A 17,912-nucleotide genomic window follows, 5' to 3' on the forward strand; every position below is an offset into this window, starting at 1 on the left:
TATGAATTCAATTCTACTGTGTGGAATCCAAGGCTTGAAGAATTCTAATCAGGTACACTATTCACAAATGGTCCAAAAAGAACTTAAGTTGTTATATTTTGTTATTATACCTTTGTGTCTTGTTCAGTACCTATACTAAGGGCTATAAATAAAATTAAATTGATTCTTGCCCAAAGTATTTGATACTCAAGTTTTACCAAATAAAATGCCAAAGGGGGAGATTGTAAGTGTAAAATTATTTACACGGTAAAACCTTATTGGCTATTTTATTTTGTAAGTGATTTTATTAGTTTTAATTAAATAGTTAATTAGATTTGTTAGAATTGTTTTGGACCATGTGATGTCAAAGTGAGTGGACAGTATGCAATGGTATATGAAGTCAGCGCATGAAGGTTTCAAAGAGACAAAAATGTGTGGCTACGAATTATTCGAACCAAGTAAAGGCTATGATTAAGGATCACAAACAAGGCTCATAAAAGGGTGCTGTTCGAAAGAAGACATTGCTGATTTTTGAAGATTAAGATTCTGAGCACACATCTGATTTACAAAGCTTCATATTTTATTATGTTCCATTTTTAATCTTTAAGAATATTTAATCTGTACTACATGACTAGTACGTGGTACTGCTGAAGTATCTTGTGAAGATTGTTCGGGTATTCGTGTGTCAGTCCTGGATAGGTGTTAGAAAGAGTGGTAGTGGTAAAGGCTGGAGGCCATCTATATTTACCTCTTGTAATACTCCTTTTGGTGAACATCTATAGTGGATTGGGCAGACGTGTGTTGCCCCGCAGACGTAGGAGAAGGAGCTCCGAACTGCGTAACAATTTCTTTGTGTTTTTAAATTACTTTATGCTTTCTGATCTGCAGTTATTCACTACAAGAAAAATCACGAATCGCGACGGAAAATCGCGACGGACTATATTCCATCGCCATTTAGCGACCGAATACATTCCGTTGCGAAATGGCGACGGAATAGGTGACGGAATTAAATTCCGTCGCGAATCTTGGCGCAAAGATAAAATAAAGCCCGCGAAATATTGGCGGCAAATTTTCACGACCGAATTTGCGATGGAAGTAATTTACGTCGTCTATGTTGCGACGGAAAAGACGACCGATTTGTGTTCCGCCGCGAAATGGCGACGGAATTTGCGACCGACTTGATTCCGTCCTTAAATGAATTAATTTTTAGATTATGGACTAAATATGGCGACGGAAATTGCGACCACTTAGATTCCGTCGCAAAATAGTTTTATTAAAATTTATTTTTCTTTAACATAAACGCTGGCATTTTGAGTATGAAATTAAAATTAAAATTAAAATAATATAAAAGTTTGTAACCCTAAGTGCGTGCAAACATCTCTCAGAATTAGAACACTCCATCTCGCTGAACTCCTCCACGCTGACCATCGCAGAACACCATCGCCGTGCAGCCCTCCTCCTCCGTAGCCGTGCAGCCTCCTCCTCCATTAATTTGTGACTGGTATTTCTCTAGCTTTTTTTTTTTTCTTTTTCAGTTCAAATTACATTGCGAGAATGTTTTCTGGTTTTCTGATTTCTGATGGAAAATTAAAACTGTAATTTTTAATTTATGCACTTGGATATTTTGTTTTGTTTGGAATCTGAATGACTGAGTTGTTTAAAAGTTCCCTTGTATACCAGTACGTTTTTATGCCCTATCCAGGAAAGAAAACGTGAAATGTAGTTCTAAGATGCACTATAGAATGAATACTACTTATTCAATATTACAATACAGTATATCAGGTGGCTCCGTGATGAAATAAGTTCTGCAAATAAGTATATCAGGCTTGCCTTCTGACATGTAGAATTAAAAGAAAATTTTCTGTTGTGGCTCTGAGAGTAAATAAAGCTTCTTTTGTGAATGGACAAATTTCAATGAATTACATTACCAGAGAAGGCTCTTTATTAACAACAGCCATAGCAATAGTGATACAGGAATTTTGACGATTGTTTAAAAGTTACTGATATCATATGATGGAAATAGAAAGTGATTTAGCCTTTTTGTGTAGGGTGATTAGAGAAAGGGAATGTGGAGGGAGTTACCCACTAACTTGTATTTATATTAGTTAATGTATATGCAAATGACAAAACTGTGTAAATTAAAACTGTGCTTGTGCTTGTAATTGTGCTTGTGTAAATTAAAACTGTGTAAATTCTCCAATTATTCTTGTTCTTGTGCTTAAAACTGTGTAAGAGGTGATGTTTATCTTTCATGTTAACTAAATTAAAAGCATGCTAATGATGCCTGCAGGATCCTAATTAATCCTTAATCCTTTAGATGAGTAAGTAGTGGGGCTCCTAAGGGTGAGATGTGACTTAGCTTGGCTAAAAAGCCGTTTTGTATGCTCATATCTGCCTTAAAAAAAAAGCATTAATTACTTAAGGCTTAAATAGTCCACTGTATATATGTAAGGCAATATTATTGCATTATATTGCAGTATGAGTACAGAATATATACATACTGTCATTTTCTACATAATAGTATATTACACATCTAGAGGAAGTCCATATAGGTTATTTTGGCTGTGATGCAGGATAAAAGTGAAGTTCAACACCAAATATCCACTTTGCTTTTTATTGCATTGACATGTGGTGTTTTAATACTTTTCTTTACAATATTCTTCGGTCCATGGGGTCTAACTGGTAATAGTAATATTTTTGAGGACTTCTTTTGGTCATATGATCTTAATTAGTAGCATATTCAACCTGGCAACTGATGAATTTATTGATGTGGAATTCAGCTTTTACGGGGGCAAGGAATGCATAAATTATAACTGCAGCAAATACATATGTTCAGGTTCTTTTTTTTTTTTTTTGGTTATTAAGTAAATCTCTCTTACATTCCTTCTGTCATTTTCATCATAATAGTGTCAAGTATTTCTACAGTTTGCAAGTGTATGGGACTGCAGTCTTTAGCAGCAAGTCAGCTGTATGGTAATCTTTTCCCCATTGAATAGGGGGTACTTGTTATTTTTATCATTTTTATTTTTAATTTGTTGTATCTAAAAAGGGTTTTTTAATTTATTTGTTTGTTTTTTGTTCTGATTTTTTTTTTTTAAATTATACTTTTTGTGTTGTGATGTTAGCTTATTGGGTTTATTTTGCTGGCTGTGAAGTGTGAATTGAAGAGCCTTTGTAACAAGTGCCCCCTATTTATACAGAATGGGATGGGTATATTAAGTTTCTTGCTTGTGTAAATTGTAATTGCTCATCCTGTCAACTTTCTTGTGTAATATTTAAAAGAAAATAGTGAATGATAAATCCTCTTAGGTTGCAACTGAGGTTCTGTTTAGCATACTTAACTTATAAGCTAGGTTAAAGTTGAAAATTCAAAAGTTAGTAACAATTAGCTTATTTTGATATATGATAACTGTTAACTAAGCATGAAATCTAATGGAGAAATGAATGTATTTATGTTAGGGTGCAGAACCAAATAGCATTATTGTGCAGTGATTTGTTCACATTAAATGTTCATTGGATAGTTCACCCCATTCCCTGCAAAGGAGTAGGAAAAAAAATTGTTTTTCCTTTGATTTATTTATTAATTCCTAATCTGAGATGGATTTATTTTTCTATTTTCTATTAAGTGAGCTATTTTTTCTCGAATTCCTTTTGCCAGGCTACAACTGTGCATTAGAAGGGAACTATCTTGTTCCAGAAGCCAGTATAGAGGAGGAATCATAGTAATGAGCTTGAGGAGCATCATGAAATCCAATCTGTAAATTTTACATGTTCTTTTCCTGAAGCAGCTGGTAGAGGCTTCATAGAGGTGAATAATTTTTTTAATCTTCTTATTTTGTGATCAGCTATTCATCCCGTGTCCTAGAAAATGGCATTAGAAGATCTTATTCAGAGAGGTGATTGGCAAGGCAGGTTCCATGCTCACTCTATCACCTTTATTTATACAGGTTCGAAGATTATGATGGTTTTAATAGCAGTTTCTTTCCTTTAATAGTTGCTGAAGAGGATGTTTGCTCCGAAATTTGAACACTAGAGAATGAGATAGAGTTGAGTCAGAAAGATTACATCACAAAGCTGTTAGGAGAAATTCAAGGCCTTTGGTGGAGCTACTATTGAGATATAGTCCAAATAGAGTAGCAGATGCGCTGAGGCTGGAATATGAGGAGGCTCTGGGTGGTGGATTTTTGTTTAGACTTAATATACTAGGTCCTTCAGGTTTGACACCTCTGCATGTTGCAGCCGGATTGATAATGTATTACTACGTATTACTTAAATTTTATGTGGATTGATAATATTTTAAATTGATAATGTATTATTATTTCAAATTAATGTGCATTTTTAATATTTTAGAATTATGTGGTATTTTATTTTAGAATTAATAGTGTTTTTTATATTATTGTAGTTTTATATTAATATTATTATTGTAAAAACATTCATTACTATTTAAAAATAATAATTTATATATAATTTTAAAAAAATAATTCAAAAAATGCGACGGAATCGCGACGGAAAACAATTCCGTTGTTCTTTTATATGACGGAAAAGTGATATGGCGATGGAATGTTTGTTTTAGATATGGCGACGGAATTGCGACGGAAATATTTCCGTTGCAATTTTGCGACGCCTTTTTCCGTCGCGAATTCCGTCGCCATATTTTGCGATGGAACTATTCCGTCGTCTATCAAAATACGACAAGGCGATAGACGACGGAATAGATTCCGTCGCAAAACGTGATTCGCGACGGAAAAATTCCGTCGCGATTCGTGATTTTTCTTGTAGTGATTATTTACACTTGCTTAAACGACATTACTTTTGTTTTTCAAGTGTCACGGTGCAATTTCATGTAGAATAACATTGCTTGCCTAGTGTCTTTCCAATCAAAATTTATGCAATAATCCAGTAGCATAAACCCTCATGAGCAGCACAAACCCCTTGGTTTACCTTCTCCAACCTTCTCTTTATCTTAGCGACTTCCTTAATTGTGAAAACATTTTGAATATTATATTTGAGATTTCAATTGTTATTGAGAATTGATAAGATTTAAGTATTTGAATTTTTACTTAAATATTATAATATTAAGTCAACCAGCTGGGGTTTATACCCCGAGCCCCTAGCTCTTTGTCATCCCAATTAAATAAGTATTGAATATTTTTATCTAATTTTAACAACTAATAATTGTTAACTATAATTTAACAGGTTGATTATCAATAAGAAAGTGATAAACATTACTATATACCAATCAAAATCTGTATCGTACTTTGAAGTTTGAACCATGCATGTATTGCATTGATGAGGATACTTTACAGTATTAAACGTAATGGTGAAACGAATATACTTTATATATATGGTTGGAGAATTTAAACGCTCTGTCGTCGCTCTTTATACTATGCAAAGCACATGACCCAATTCAATGACAAAGAGTCACTTTATTCTCTATTTTTATTATGCTGATTAATCGTTACTTTTAGATGTAAGCTGTTATTTGCGCTGATCAAACCAATTTCACTGAGTTCAATTTGTCCATATAATATGTTATTCAATCAATATTAGATTAGGTGGCATAATTCCCAAACCATTGAAACTTTCGCATAATTCTAATATTTTGTGTAAGGAACGTTAATTTCATTTTTGGTTCTAGATTTATAGGTGACAGTCCACTTTTAGTCTTTTTTATCAGAACATCTATACTTTGTCATAGTATTATTATGGCATGATCATTTTTGGTCACCCTTCCTTTCAGATCCAAAACGAAATAGACCTGAAATATCAAGTCTATTCCGTTGTTGTTTGGTAATATTTTTGTTCTGGAAATATTGTTTTCGAGAATGAATTATCCCTTTGTTGTAAGGGAATAGAGATTTCAGGCTCTCTGATATTAGTTAGGCAATTTTTGAGTTCTCAGAAATAAAATAAAGTTGTTATTTCAAGAACAGGCGCATTAATTTAGGAGCAAATTAATTTGCATTAATAACATTTAGCACCGAATTGAACCATCGCACATGTACAAGATTCCAACGTCCAACTCCAATAAATACCTTCTTCGAATTCGACAGTTTAGATGTTCTTTAATTCACGGCGTCAGGTCGGTCAAAATGCTGTTCGCAACAATGCTGCAAATCTTCACGCGCTTCGCCGATGCCTTCATATAATGATCCTCAACCCTAAGGGCAGCAAGCTTCTCGCTACACCCTCTGAGCCCATCCGTGGAGACCATAAGCGAGTAGCTAGCGTCCTCGCCGGCGCCCTCCTCAGCCAACGCGCCGGGGCGTCTAAGGACGTTGACTACCAACTCGAGCTGCAGGGTCGTGCTGCCAAGGAGCTTCGCGCACTCGCCGTAGGCTGACTTCACCGCGGGGCTCCTCGCGCCCTTCTTCGAGGCGTAGCCGCGCATCCGCTGCGCATAGTTCAATCCCGTCTCGGCAATCGCGCCGGCAAACGCCAATGGGGACTTCCCGGCTGCCGACATGACTCGAGGGGTTTTGGAGAGATAGTCAAGGCACAACTTGTGGTCGACGGTGTATTTGCAAGCTTTCTGAATCAGCTTGACGTTCGGGCTCGGGCGTGATAAGGGACCGGCTGTGGTTGGTGAAACCATTGTATGGAGACATAAAAGTGATGAAATGGTAATGATAATAGAAACATTGGTTAAGGAATCCATGTTGGGGAGTTAAAAGGAAATGGTTTTGCAAGAAAGGGTATAAATATTATTGTGTATTATTTAAATAGTGCCCTTCCAAGCTATTGTTTCCCCAACTTTGGATTATGTGGAATGTGGAGATGAGCAATGCATTATATAGATAGTCGAGGGATAGGGATAGAAGTTAGGTTGCAAAAATTTAATGATGGGACGACATTATAGGGATTATCTCTAACCCCCGCTGGAACAGCAATGGAATATGATGATTAGTGGCTAATAGCTAATTGGACATTTATGGTTGAGGTCTCTCGTCTTTAAACAAAATTTTCATAAATAATTAATTTAATTAGTTTTTTTTTTTCTTTTTTTTTTTTTTAAAACCAACTTTGTTCAATTTTATTTTATTTTATTTTTTTCATATTTTCATGTTTTATATTTATTAGTTAAGTTACCCCATTCATTTCATTTTATCTAGTATAGTTTTATTTGTCACGAGTTTAAAAAATAAGTTGTGATATATTTTTCAAACTTATACTTCTTAAACTCTTCTAAGAAACAATAAATTGGCACCCACATTGAAAAGTGTTAGGGGGGCGTTTGGTTCAGGTCATCTTAGATTACGTAGGTAATCTGAGTTTGGTAATGTTATATTATCTTGTTTGGTTCAAGTTATAAGATTACCTGGTAATGTTACATTACCTGAAAGCTGATGTGGCGGTAATGTTTCAAGTTAATGTGATTACCCCCATTTTTTTAGGTAATCTTAGATTACCTTGAATTATTCCAACTTTGCCCTTGTTAACTAATCCTTATATAATAATAATAATGATAATAATAATAATGAAATTAATATATGTTTATATAATCAAATATACATATGTATATTTATATATTTAGTTTTTTTAATATTTAAGCATTGATATACATTCATACATATAAATAAATACACACATTATATATATATATATATATATATATTATTGAGGACATTATTGTAAATTGATCCATATAATCTAAAATATAACCTTGAACCAAACAAGGTAATATTATATTACACCATCCAAACCAAACACACAAGGTAATCTTACATTCCCTACATCTCACATTACCGTCTTGGAGGTAATCCTATTACCTGGGGTAATCCAAGATTCCGTGAACCAAACGCCCCCTAGAAATTATCTTTGATAGATCTCGATGATGTTAACTGATATATTTTTAAGGATGTAGAGCATAGACTAAAATCAGGACTTAGTATTTGCTAGGCCTTGTAGTTGAAAGATCTCAATCGGGGGCAGACCTTGTTGTTGGAGCTTTATAGTTGGCAGACTATGCTATCGACGGACCTTATCCACAATTGATTCTAACATCCTCCAAAATGCATGAAAATTATCCTTTTTTTGCTTTGAGCAAAAGAAATTGTGTGTAAATGTACAAACAAAAAAAATAAGACTTATTTTGAACATCATAGTTACATTTTGGGCATAAAATTGGATTTAAGTATGGGAAAAAATGCGGTCAAATGCGAACTTATCATGAGGAAAACTTCTTCTGAGGATTCTGCTAAAGGATATTTCCAGATTGTAGCAGACTGTTGAGGAATCGATCGGATAAGTTCAAGGATTGGAGGAGAGATTGCCTAACATGGAGGTTGTTGTCACTGATGTGAGAGATTTGGGTCAGGACATTAGATTTAACCAGTTGCAAGATAGTAGAATTCTAGGCCCGTATACTAATGAGAGAGTTTCTCTAGTTTTCTAAAAAATTAGAGAATTGAAGAACAGAAAATAGAAAACATGTTAATATCACAATTTTTCATTTTAAAAATTGAAAACATCTTTATAGAAACTAAAAAACTTTTAAATATTGTTTTCTAAATAGAAAACATAATTATTATAATCTATTTAGCTATATATCACTACAACCACATTGTCACCATTATCTACTTACATATTTAGTCATTACTATGATTATGACATTAATTATTATAGGGTTGATTACAACGGTTCCTAAATTAAGAATGATTAATAATTATTTGGTAAGTTTCTAAATAATTAATCTACGTAAACTAATTGAAATGCTAAGATTAATAAGTTTAATAACTATTCAGTAGTAGGTTTTGTTGGGTTTATAGAATAGCCCTAGTCCATTATGAGGTGCTTGAGGCATTCTTCTTTCTCGTTTAAGATCATAATCAAATGAAAATTCATAAAACTTTTTGGGTGCACCATTTTAGAAATTATTTGAGGGTTTTTGAAAATTTTGGTGCATCCGGGAAGTATAATGAGGTCTAGGGCACCTCCTATGACTTTGCCTTTATCTTGACATGTGATAAGTCATAGCCCAATCATGATATGATGGATATAGTTTGCCAACACCCATCCTTGGAGTTCTTCCCTTACTCTTAAGGTGCGCACAATAATACCCGTTGTTGACAAACACAGTTGATCTTTTGGCTTTGTGAATTAGCAGAGCTGAGTTCTTTGAAACCCATTTTTGCTGATATCGTTCAGCTAATTTGTGCTGTGTACATTTGTTACCGAACGGTTTCCACCTTTTCCATTGAACTCCTTGATTTTTATCTTTCCCAGTGACTTGATTATTCTTTGGTTTGCTAGTAAAACCTAGCTAGGCCTCTTCTATCATTATATTGCTTATATGTTTCAGCTGAGCTAGTACATAGGCATGTTCCTCTATTATAGTATAACCTTCTGCTGATTTGTTTCTTTGACAAACATCAGCGTACCGATGAGAGGATTAAGAGATTTTTGAGAATCAGAACCAAGCCCGACTTTATTTCCATTTGGTTTTTGTATGGCCAGCATTTTGTCCATTGTTTTGGAGTTGCTTGCATACAAACCAACGAGCATTATCAGCTTATTCTCTCTTTCTTTCTTTAATATGCATTCCTCCATAATTAAGTCTAAGATTTTCCATCTGGAGTTGTGACAACTTCTCGTCTATTTTATATAAGTAGTCGATTTTTATTTTTATTTTTATCAAGTGAGAGTTGTTAGTTTGCAACTGTTGATTCTTAGCCTTTTGGGATTCATACTCTTTTTGAATTGCCTCAAATTTGTTCAATAATACAAGAAAAATATTTTTAATAAGTTTAATAACTATTAAGTAGTTTCTTAATATCTAAATAATGTAATATAATAGTAATAAAATAAAACTTCTTAAATAATCATGGTCCAACATGTATCATTACACTACTCCAAGACACCAAGCTTGTCTATAAGCTTGAGAACCTCATGCATCATGCAACCCATACTTCTCACAATCAAATAGCCTCACCAAAAGTATTGTAAATGGTAAAGCCACAATTGGTATTCTACAGATCAACTTATGAGCAAACAATGGTGAAGTGGACCCCAATCTTTAATTTGACATCCGTTGAGCGAGTTAGTTGGAATCACTATGTCGAATGATGAGTGAGACTCCAAAAATGAAGTCTGACCAATACCATAGGACATAACCTTAAAATAGATGGGGCTATAGAGTGGTGAAATAACACTCCCACACATTGGATATTTTTTGGAAAGGGCACAATCTCAATTTTGTAAAATCAATAGCCTTTTGTGTTGAATCAATCTTAGGTTGTTTAGTTGAAACATTGGCTTGCATCAACGCTATCTCCACATGTGGGTGATCGACAATGATTGTGAATGATGATTATCCACGGTGAGTGAAGTAGCATTGTCATTTGTTTGTTGACTTCCAAATGGAGTGTGGATATCAATTTTTGAGGTGTGGTCATTGAGGAGTTTTTAGAATACATTGCTTTAGGTCATCGGCAAGTCTGCATAACTCTTTTGCTAAGAGTTTCAACTCATTCACTGATTCTTTGAGAACTTCAAACTTAGATTAAGTGATGCCCATAATACACTACGTTTGCCTGAGACCTAAAATCCCCTTAGACCATTTTTTACAATATTGGTAAATAAAAATTTGTGACTTTCCCGCCCATTAAAAACGACGGCGTTTAGCAAGTGCTCATTTTTTTCGTCGCAACCAAGTGGAGTATTTGTTCTCAACCTACTGAAGCATAAAGAGTCAATGCTGCCTCCACTGAGGTTCAAACCCACAACCTCCTATATGGGAGTCCAACCTTGATGCCATTAGACCACAAGGTCTTGGCTAATTACATTGTTATTTACACCACTCTTTCATAGGTGTATTAATTTTGGGTGTTGCTATTGGTACCACCCCTGGGGGTAAATAACCTTGCAATTCTAAAAAGGTGAAAATTTTCAACAATTTTATAGGTGGTGTAAGTAGAAATTAGGGTGTAAATATGACTATTTACACCACCATAGTCAAATGTAATTTAATTACACAAAAAATTAGGTATTTAAATTAGAGTTTTCAAAAAAAAAAAAAAGGTATTAAAATTAGAAATATTATTTTAATAAATTTAAATTAAATAATTAAATTTAAAAATTAAAACATTAAAAAAAACAACATTAAAAATTTACATGAGTGAAAACCATGAGGTTTGAACCCTAGAACATCCAGTACTAAGTAAATGCCTAGTCCACCAAGCTATTCAAACATTTATTTCTACATATATGTGCAGTAGTTTTTAAAACAAAGTGTTCTACATCGAACCACTAAAACCCGCACATATTTTTTGTAAATACATAGCAAAATAAAAATTAACCTGTACTGTCAGCTCACCTGAGACATTAAAAAGAAAGAACGCAAGTGGGACTTGCGGTTTCCTGTGGACCGCATGTCCTACTCGCATTTTGACGACCTTACCAAAGTTGTGCCTCAGATGCATCATATCACATCTCGACTGACAAAAAGCAAGATCGCAAGTGAGAATTGCGGTCTGCCATCGACCGCAACTCCCACTCGCGTTTTGACCAGCTTTTTTTCCTTGGTCAGCAGAGACATCACATCTCTGCCGTGGTCAGCCGAGACATCACATCTCCGCTTTTTTTGTTACCTGTGCCAACCACCTGGTTGGTTAGCCGAGACATCACATCTCCGTGACAAAAAGCAAAATCGCAAATCCCACTTGCGTTAGCTTCTTTAAATACTTGCGTTCTACCTCGCATATAAATAGCCCACTGGTGCCGTTTTACATTCAAACATTACATTTTTGCCGTTTTACATTCAAACATTACATTTTTTACTTAAACGATTTAGCTAATTTTTTTATTCTCTATGGGAAGTTTGTTTGTTTGGTTTTTTTTTTTTACAACTTTCTCATGCCCAGTATTTCCCCAGTATTTCATGCTACCATATTTTTTCTGTGAATCCGAAATTCAATGAATTTTAACTAAATTTCGCGAATACTAGTTCTATTAACAGGTTCGTTCATGTTAGCCTACAGACTTCGTATTGGTTAGCTCGTACAACACATCTTTTATACGAATATATGATGTATATCCAATTTGTGTAATTTTTTGTTTTTTATTTTTTGTTTATTTACGAATTTCAGGTTATAGGCTGCGCCTTATTAAATGACTTCTGCAAGGAGTCAATGACAAAAATAAGGTTACTAAACGTTCAAAGGTCCAAAAGGCCTATGATTCGGAAGATGACATTGATGCAAGAGAAGTCACATTTCATAACTGTGTCAATGACTTCCAGCAGCCGCAAATTTAATGACAATTCAACGCAATTTCTTTTGTAATTTATGTAGTTTATGATGTATATCTAAGTTGTGTAATTTGCGATTGATTTAAATGTATTTGTATACATTTATATCACGATTTCAGTTTGACTACTTTATCACCAAATATCATATCAATCGAAATTTCACTAATTTTTTCAGTTTGGTAAAACAAATATTCATTTCACTACTTTAGAGTGCTTCAAACATACATACAAACTAATAAGCAGTAATTTCACTCCAGCTATTGAGACATTTCGAAATTAAACATAAAAATAAAAAAACAAATTTTTTTTAAAAAAAATTAATTTCAGTACGATATGGTTTGTTTCAAACAAATAGCACAGAGTGGGATTCGAACACATGTCTTCAAGGTAAATAGAAGTTTTATTGTCATAAAGTTTACCAAATAGGCTAAATGTATTACTTAGATAAGCATAGTATCCCGTTGTATTTGTTCATGATGTTGGACGCAATATTACGTTTAAAACGCATGTGGCTCATGCGATTCACTTCGAATTAACACAGAGTGGGATTTGAACACGGGTCTTCAATGTGGCTCATGCGATTCACTTCGAACTAACACAGAGTGAGATTTGAACACGAGTCTTCAAGGTAAATAGTAGTTTCATTGTCATCAAATTTACCAAATAGGCTAAATGTATTACTTAGATGAGCATAGTATCCCTTTGTATTTGTTCATGGTGCTGAACGCAATATTACGTCTAAAATGCATGTGGCTCATGCGATTCACTTGGAACGCATTTTCCACACGCGGGTTGCCATTGTCAGTCTCCGGCGACTGACCGGCGAGTAAAACGCATGTAGGAGATGCGTTTGACGTATAATACTCCAAACGCATCTCTTACATCCGTTTAACCGTATATTAAAAGTATACGTCAAACGCATTTACGTAATGTGTTTGACATATACGATACCTCAGACGCAAATGGCATTTGCGTATGAGGAAACGGTTAGAAAAAAATAAAAGAACTGGGACATGCCTTTTAGGCATGTCCCAAACGAACTTTTCATAAAATTGTCCACCACAAATCACCGTCCTATTTTGGAAAATGAGAACCATATTTGTCATATTTCAGTCTTTTTCCCCTTGAAGACAGGGGTGATGCCTGCTGATGTTAATGACACCGTGGTTACACTTATACCCAAGGTCAATGACCCTTGCAGGGTGAACCAACTTCGCCCCAACCATAAGCCTGTGCAATGTTACGTATAAAGTGATCACTAAAACTATGACCAACCGCATTAAAAGCACCATGAGCAAGGTGGTAGGACATGAGCACAGCAGCTTTGTGTCAAAAATACAATTTAAAACAACCATTTAATACCAAGACTATGTGGCCTAATGGTACTTGGGTTTGACTTTCATTTGGAAGGTTGTAAGTTTAAGCCTCAGTGAAGGCGTAATTGGTTTTGTGTGTTTTAGTAGGTTGAAAAAGTGTATGAACAGACACTACACACTACATTGTAATGGAGCCAATAGCACATTCAAAAAAAAAAAAAAAAAAAAAAAAAACACAACCATTTAATATAAAAATTGGGGCCCTGATCTAATAGTACCTTCGTCATTTTGATAATACAGTAAAACTGCAATAATAGATATGAGAAGAGAGATATTTTTTTTTGTAATAATTAGATTTCTTTATAATGATACATAGAGATACCTATTTATAAAGGTAATTGTGCCCAAATATAATGCATAAAAATTTAACAAAGAAATTTCTCCAAAAAATAAAAATTTAACAAAGAAAAATATAATTCAAAATTTAATTTAAAAGTGACATTTTTAGTGCATATTTAAATACAAAATTATTAACTAAAATTTCTATTACAATTCCTTCCAAAATTTTATTTTGAATTACAATTAAAAGTCAACTGAATTCTAAAAAATAATTATCAAGTACAAAAATAATAGATCACATATAAAATATATTTTAAAAAAATTGGGCCCCTATTTTGTCGCCCTATATTTTTTCATGTACATCTACATTATATAAAATGTACTTTCAATTATATATATATATATATATATATATATATATATATATATATATATATATATATATATATATCACCTCCTCTATCTTATTAAAAAGCATAATAATGAATGATGAAACTAAGACTTAGTTATGAAAATTCTAAAAAAATGTGTAACTTCTGAAAACGATTATTGACTAAACTTAAGAAAAAAAATTTACATACTAAAAATCTCAAGTTACTCCGTTGGTGAATTTTTCATGAAAGAAACCTGAGAAATTTGAAATCATTTGTATCTCAAAAGTTATAGTTTGATTACCTTTGTTGCTTAGTAAAGAAAATTGAAAATTTATAGGATAGTGTTTTTCACACGTTTGAAGACAATGATCAAATGTTTATTTGTTTATGCTAAGTCTTAAGTTTGTTTGTTTATGCTTAGTCTTAAGTTTGTTTGTTTATGGTAAGTCTTTAAGTTTGTTATACGAGAGTCAGGTTCCTAACAAGTCATACTAAAGCTATTGAAATACTTTTAGAATTGAACAATCTTGAAATAAGAGGTTAAGAAGTGAAAAATAATGTTGTGAAGGTGGTTTTGAGAATAAAATCTGAATTTTGTACTTTACCCCTCAAATTTTAAATATTTTTTAATTTTTTCGTCAGCTTTAACTTTTAACGGTCACGGACCAAATGCGCCATTTCGTTTATAACTAAAGGACTAAAAATGGATACTGTAATAATTCAGGGACCGAATCGAAACTTGGGTATAACTTGTTAGGAACAAGTGTATTTAGATTTTGATGATACCAACCTTGCTAGGATCGTAGATTCCTATTTTATTTTCTTTGTCTTTGATATTTCTTGTTAGACGAAAGATTTAGCAACTCACCATGTGATTCGGTTAAGTAGCATATATACACGAATCTGAGTTGTGACCACTAGTTTAGGTCTACGAGAAGAAGTGAAGAAGAAGAGAAGACCGAGAAAACAGCACAGACCGAAAGATGGAAGGGTCTAGCTCTCGTGTAAAATGATAAGGAAAGTCCTATTATCATTCAAGCCAACGAAAAATAAAGACAATCTTTCGTGTGACACCTCTGAGACAATTAAGTCTAAGTCAGGCTTAAAAAGACAAAGTTAATACATGAACAAAGGGAATGTTGTCTATGTTTCTCGGAGGGCAATCAGCCTAGACAAAAGAATTCCTAGGAATGATATTCACAAAATCAAGGAGTATTAAATGATTTGTACTTGTTGTCAGAAGAAAATGACAAAGCCACAATGCTTTTTGGACTCCAACGGATACACAGTACAATCGCAATAAATGCTCCATGACCAATGGTCAATACACACTGGTTAATAGGTTCGAAATTTCATCTCCCTCCAACGGATGAATTTTTCCTCTCCTATAAATACCTCTCTTCTCCACTTAAGAAGGTGCTAGTTGTTCAACTGATTTCATTTTAGAAAAGCCCTTCAAACAAAGATCATACCAAAAGCTTTTCATAACCACTGTTTGTGATTGTGAAGTTTTCAAGAAGCTCATCCAAATTCATCCTTCACAATCATTAAGGAAGTCTTGCATCTTTATAAGAAGATTCATCTGATCATTCAAGTCAAGACTTCAAGCAGTTGGAGAAATTGATTTACATCATCCAATGTTAGTTATATATATTATTATTCTTTTTATTGTAATATGTTAGTCAATAATGTAATAGGTGATTAAGTCTTTAGTCATCCTATTAGATAGGACACTTACGAGAGTTGTTTAGCCTTTTGTATTGTATTCCTGTCATTCAGTTTGAATTGAATATTGAACGCTTATCTCATTTGGTATTAGATAAGTCAGGTTCTCTCTCTCTTCCACCACCTTCGATCACCTTCCCTCTCTATCGCACCCAAACGCCGGCAACCACCCATCCTTCCACCATGTCCACCAACTCCTCTGAAAGGACCGTGGCTGCCGGCGCTACAACTCCATCGGCGACTGCCCAGAATCCACTTGCTGGTGCGCATCACCATGTCTCTATCAAACTTACCTACCGCAACTTTCTGTTCTGGAGAACCCAGTTGGTTCAATTTCTCCATGGCCAAGAATTGCTTGGCTTTGTCGATGGAGATACACCTTGCCCACCGTCCGCGATCGAGGCGACACCGGCCTCCGATGAGTCAAATTCCGCCGCTACCACTGGTGTTCCGGTGCCCAATCCTGCATACAAAGCATGGATCAAACAAGATCAATCTATCTTGTCATTCATCATTTCATCCCTTTCGGATGAAGTGATGCATCTCGCCGTCGGCAAGGCCACATCCAGGGAGGTCTGGGAGTCGATCATGGCGGCGTTGGGGAGCACCACACGGGCCCGATGTCTCAGCTTTCTTGGACAGTTCCACTCCCTACGGCAAGGCAACGGAAGTGCGGTCAAGTACCTCGGGCGTGCTCAGCTACTGGTGGAACAGCTAGCTCTCGTCGGCAGGCCCATCTCCCTCGACGAACAGAATTTGTTCGTGTTCCGTGGTCTCCGGCCGGAGTACCTCTCTTTGGCCTTGTCTCTCACGGCGGCAGGTATTCCCGTTACAATCTCGCAAATTTCAGATTATCTTCAAGCCCATGAATTTATCCATGCCGAGGATTACCCGGCTGGTTCAGACGGTGGATTTACTGCTGCTCCGTCTGCAATGTACGTGGGCCGCGGAGGTCGTAATAATGGCGGGCGAAGCACTAGAGATGGTGGTAGACACGGCCAGAACCGAGGCCGTGGTGGCCGAGGCGGTCAGAACCGAGGCCGCAGCGGCAGAAACAGTGCACTACGATGCCAAATATGCAGAGCCCAGGGCCATACCGTAGTCTACTGTTTCAAAAGATATACTACACAGCCTCCCGCCCAGGTGAATATGGTGACCGCCGGCGATGAATCTGCTCCTCCGTCCTCGGCTTCGGGCTGGTTGCCGGTGATGAATCTGCTCCTCCGTCCTCGGCTTCGGGCTGGGTTCCCGACATAGGCGCGTCGGCTCATGCAACCCCCGACGCGTCCATGATGTCTCAGGCAGACGAGTACACCGGCGGGGATGTTCTTCGTGTTGGTAACGGCGCAGGTTTGAAAATTTCCCATGTTGGTCATGCATCGATCCCATCTAGTTAAAAAATGTTGCGTTTATCTAATGTTTTGTGTGTCCCGGATTTACCTGTTCCCTTATTGTCTGTTAATCGCTTCACTAACGACAATAACGTATTTTTTGAGTTTCACAAAAACTACTTTGTTTTGAAGGATTCCATAACCCGAGCGATTCTGCTTAAAGGTCCAACATCCGGTGGTCTGTACTAGCTTCTAGTTCCCCACTCTCAGTTTGCGTTTCTGACTTCCCGGGCAACTCCTGTAGTTTGGCACCGTAGATTGGGCCACCCGCATGCACACATTCAAAATAAAGTTCTGCAGTCCTGTCCGGCTGCGCCTGATAAAGCCAATAAATTGGGGTCGTGTGCGCCTTGTCACCTCGGCAAATTTTCCAAACTTCCTATAGATAGGGTTTTTCATCCTAGTCAAAATGTATTGGATTTAGTTTTTACCGATATCTGGGGTCCGTCTCCTGTAATCTCTACTAGTTGATTTAGGTATTTCCTACTATTTGTAGATGATTACTCACGTTTCTGTTGGTTTTATCCCTTACGGGTAAAAT

The 17,912-nt window shown here is 35.5% G+C and overlaps 2 protein-coding genes across 7 annotated transcripts; both read left to right on the plus strand.

Annotated features, from left to right (window-relative positions):
- The first annotated feature begins 1,341 nt into the window (after positions 1–1,341).
- Positions 1,342–4,308, plus strand: LOC109163805. Of its 6 annotated transcripts, none has more exons than XR_002051327.1 (5): positions 1,342–1,480; positions 2,760–2,815; positions 2,905–2,952; positions 3,638–3,787; positions 3,927–4,308. XR_002051327.1 is itself a non-coding variant. In XM_019312513.1 (5 exons), the coding sequence occupies exons 1-5, from the start codon at positions 2,606–2,608 to the stop codon at positions 3,877–3,879; spliced, it is 309 nt and encodes a 102-aa protein (XP_019168058.1). In that variant the 5' UTR covers positions 2,541–2,605; the 3' UTR covers positions 3,880–4,308. The 6 variants fall into 6 exon arrangements, 3 of the variants coding, with proteins under 3 accessions (XP_019168058.1, XP_019168057.1, XP_019168056.1); XM_019312513.1 differs by lacking the exon at positions 1,342–1,480 and adding an exon at positions 2,541–2,661 and having other exon boundaries at positions 2,905–2,947; positions 3,638–3,736; positions 3,825–4,308; XM_019312512.1 differs by lacking the exon at positions 1,342–1,480 and adding an exon at positions 3,825–3,887 and having other exon boundaries at positions 2,669–2,815; positions 2,905–2,947; positions 3,638–3,736; positions 3,974–4,308.
- An 11,855-nt stretch (positions 4,309–16,163) lies between these two features.
- Positions 16,164–17,237, plus strand: LOC109163796. The gene has a single exon (XM_019312499.1). It carries the CDS (start codon positions 16,164–16,166, stop codon positions 17,235–17,237), a length of 1,074 nt encoding a protein of 357 aa, XP_019168044.1.
- Positions 17,238–17,912: the final 675 nt, after the last annotated feature.

The sequence above is a fragment of the Ipomoea nil genome, unplaced genomic scaffold (genome assembly GCF_001879475.1).
Source record: "Ipomoea nil cultivar Tokyo-kokei standard unplaced genomic scaffold, Asagao_1.1 scaffold3043, whole genome shotgun sequence".
Classification (NCBI taxonomy): domain Eukaryota; kingdom Viridiplantae; phylum Streptophyta; class Magnoliopsida; order Solanales; family Convolvulaceae; genus Ipomoea; species Ipomoea nil.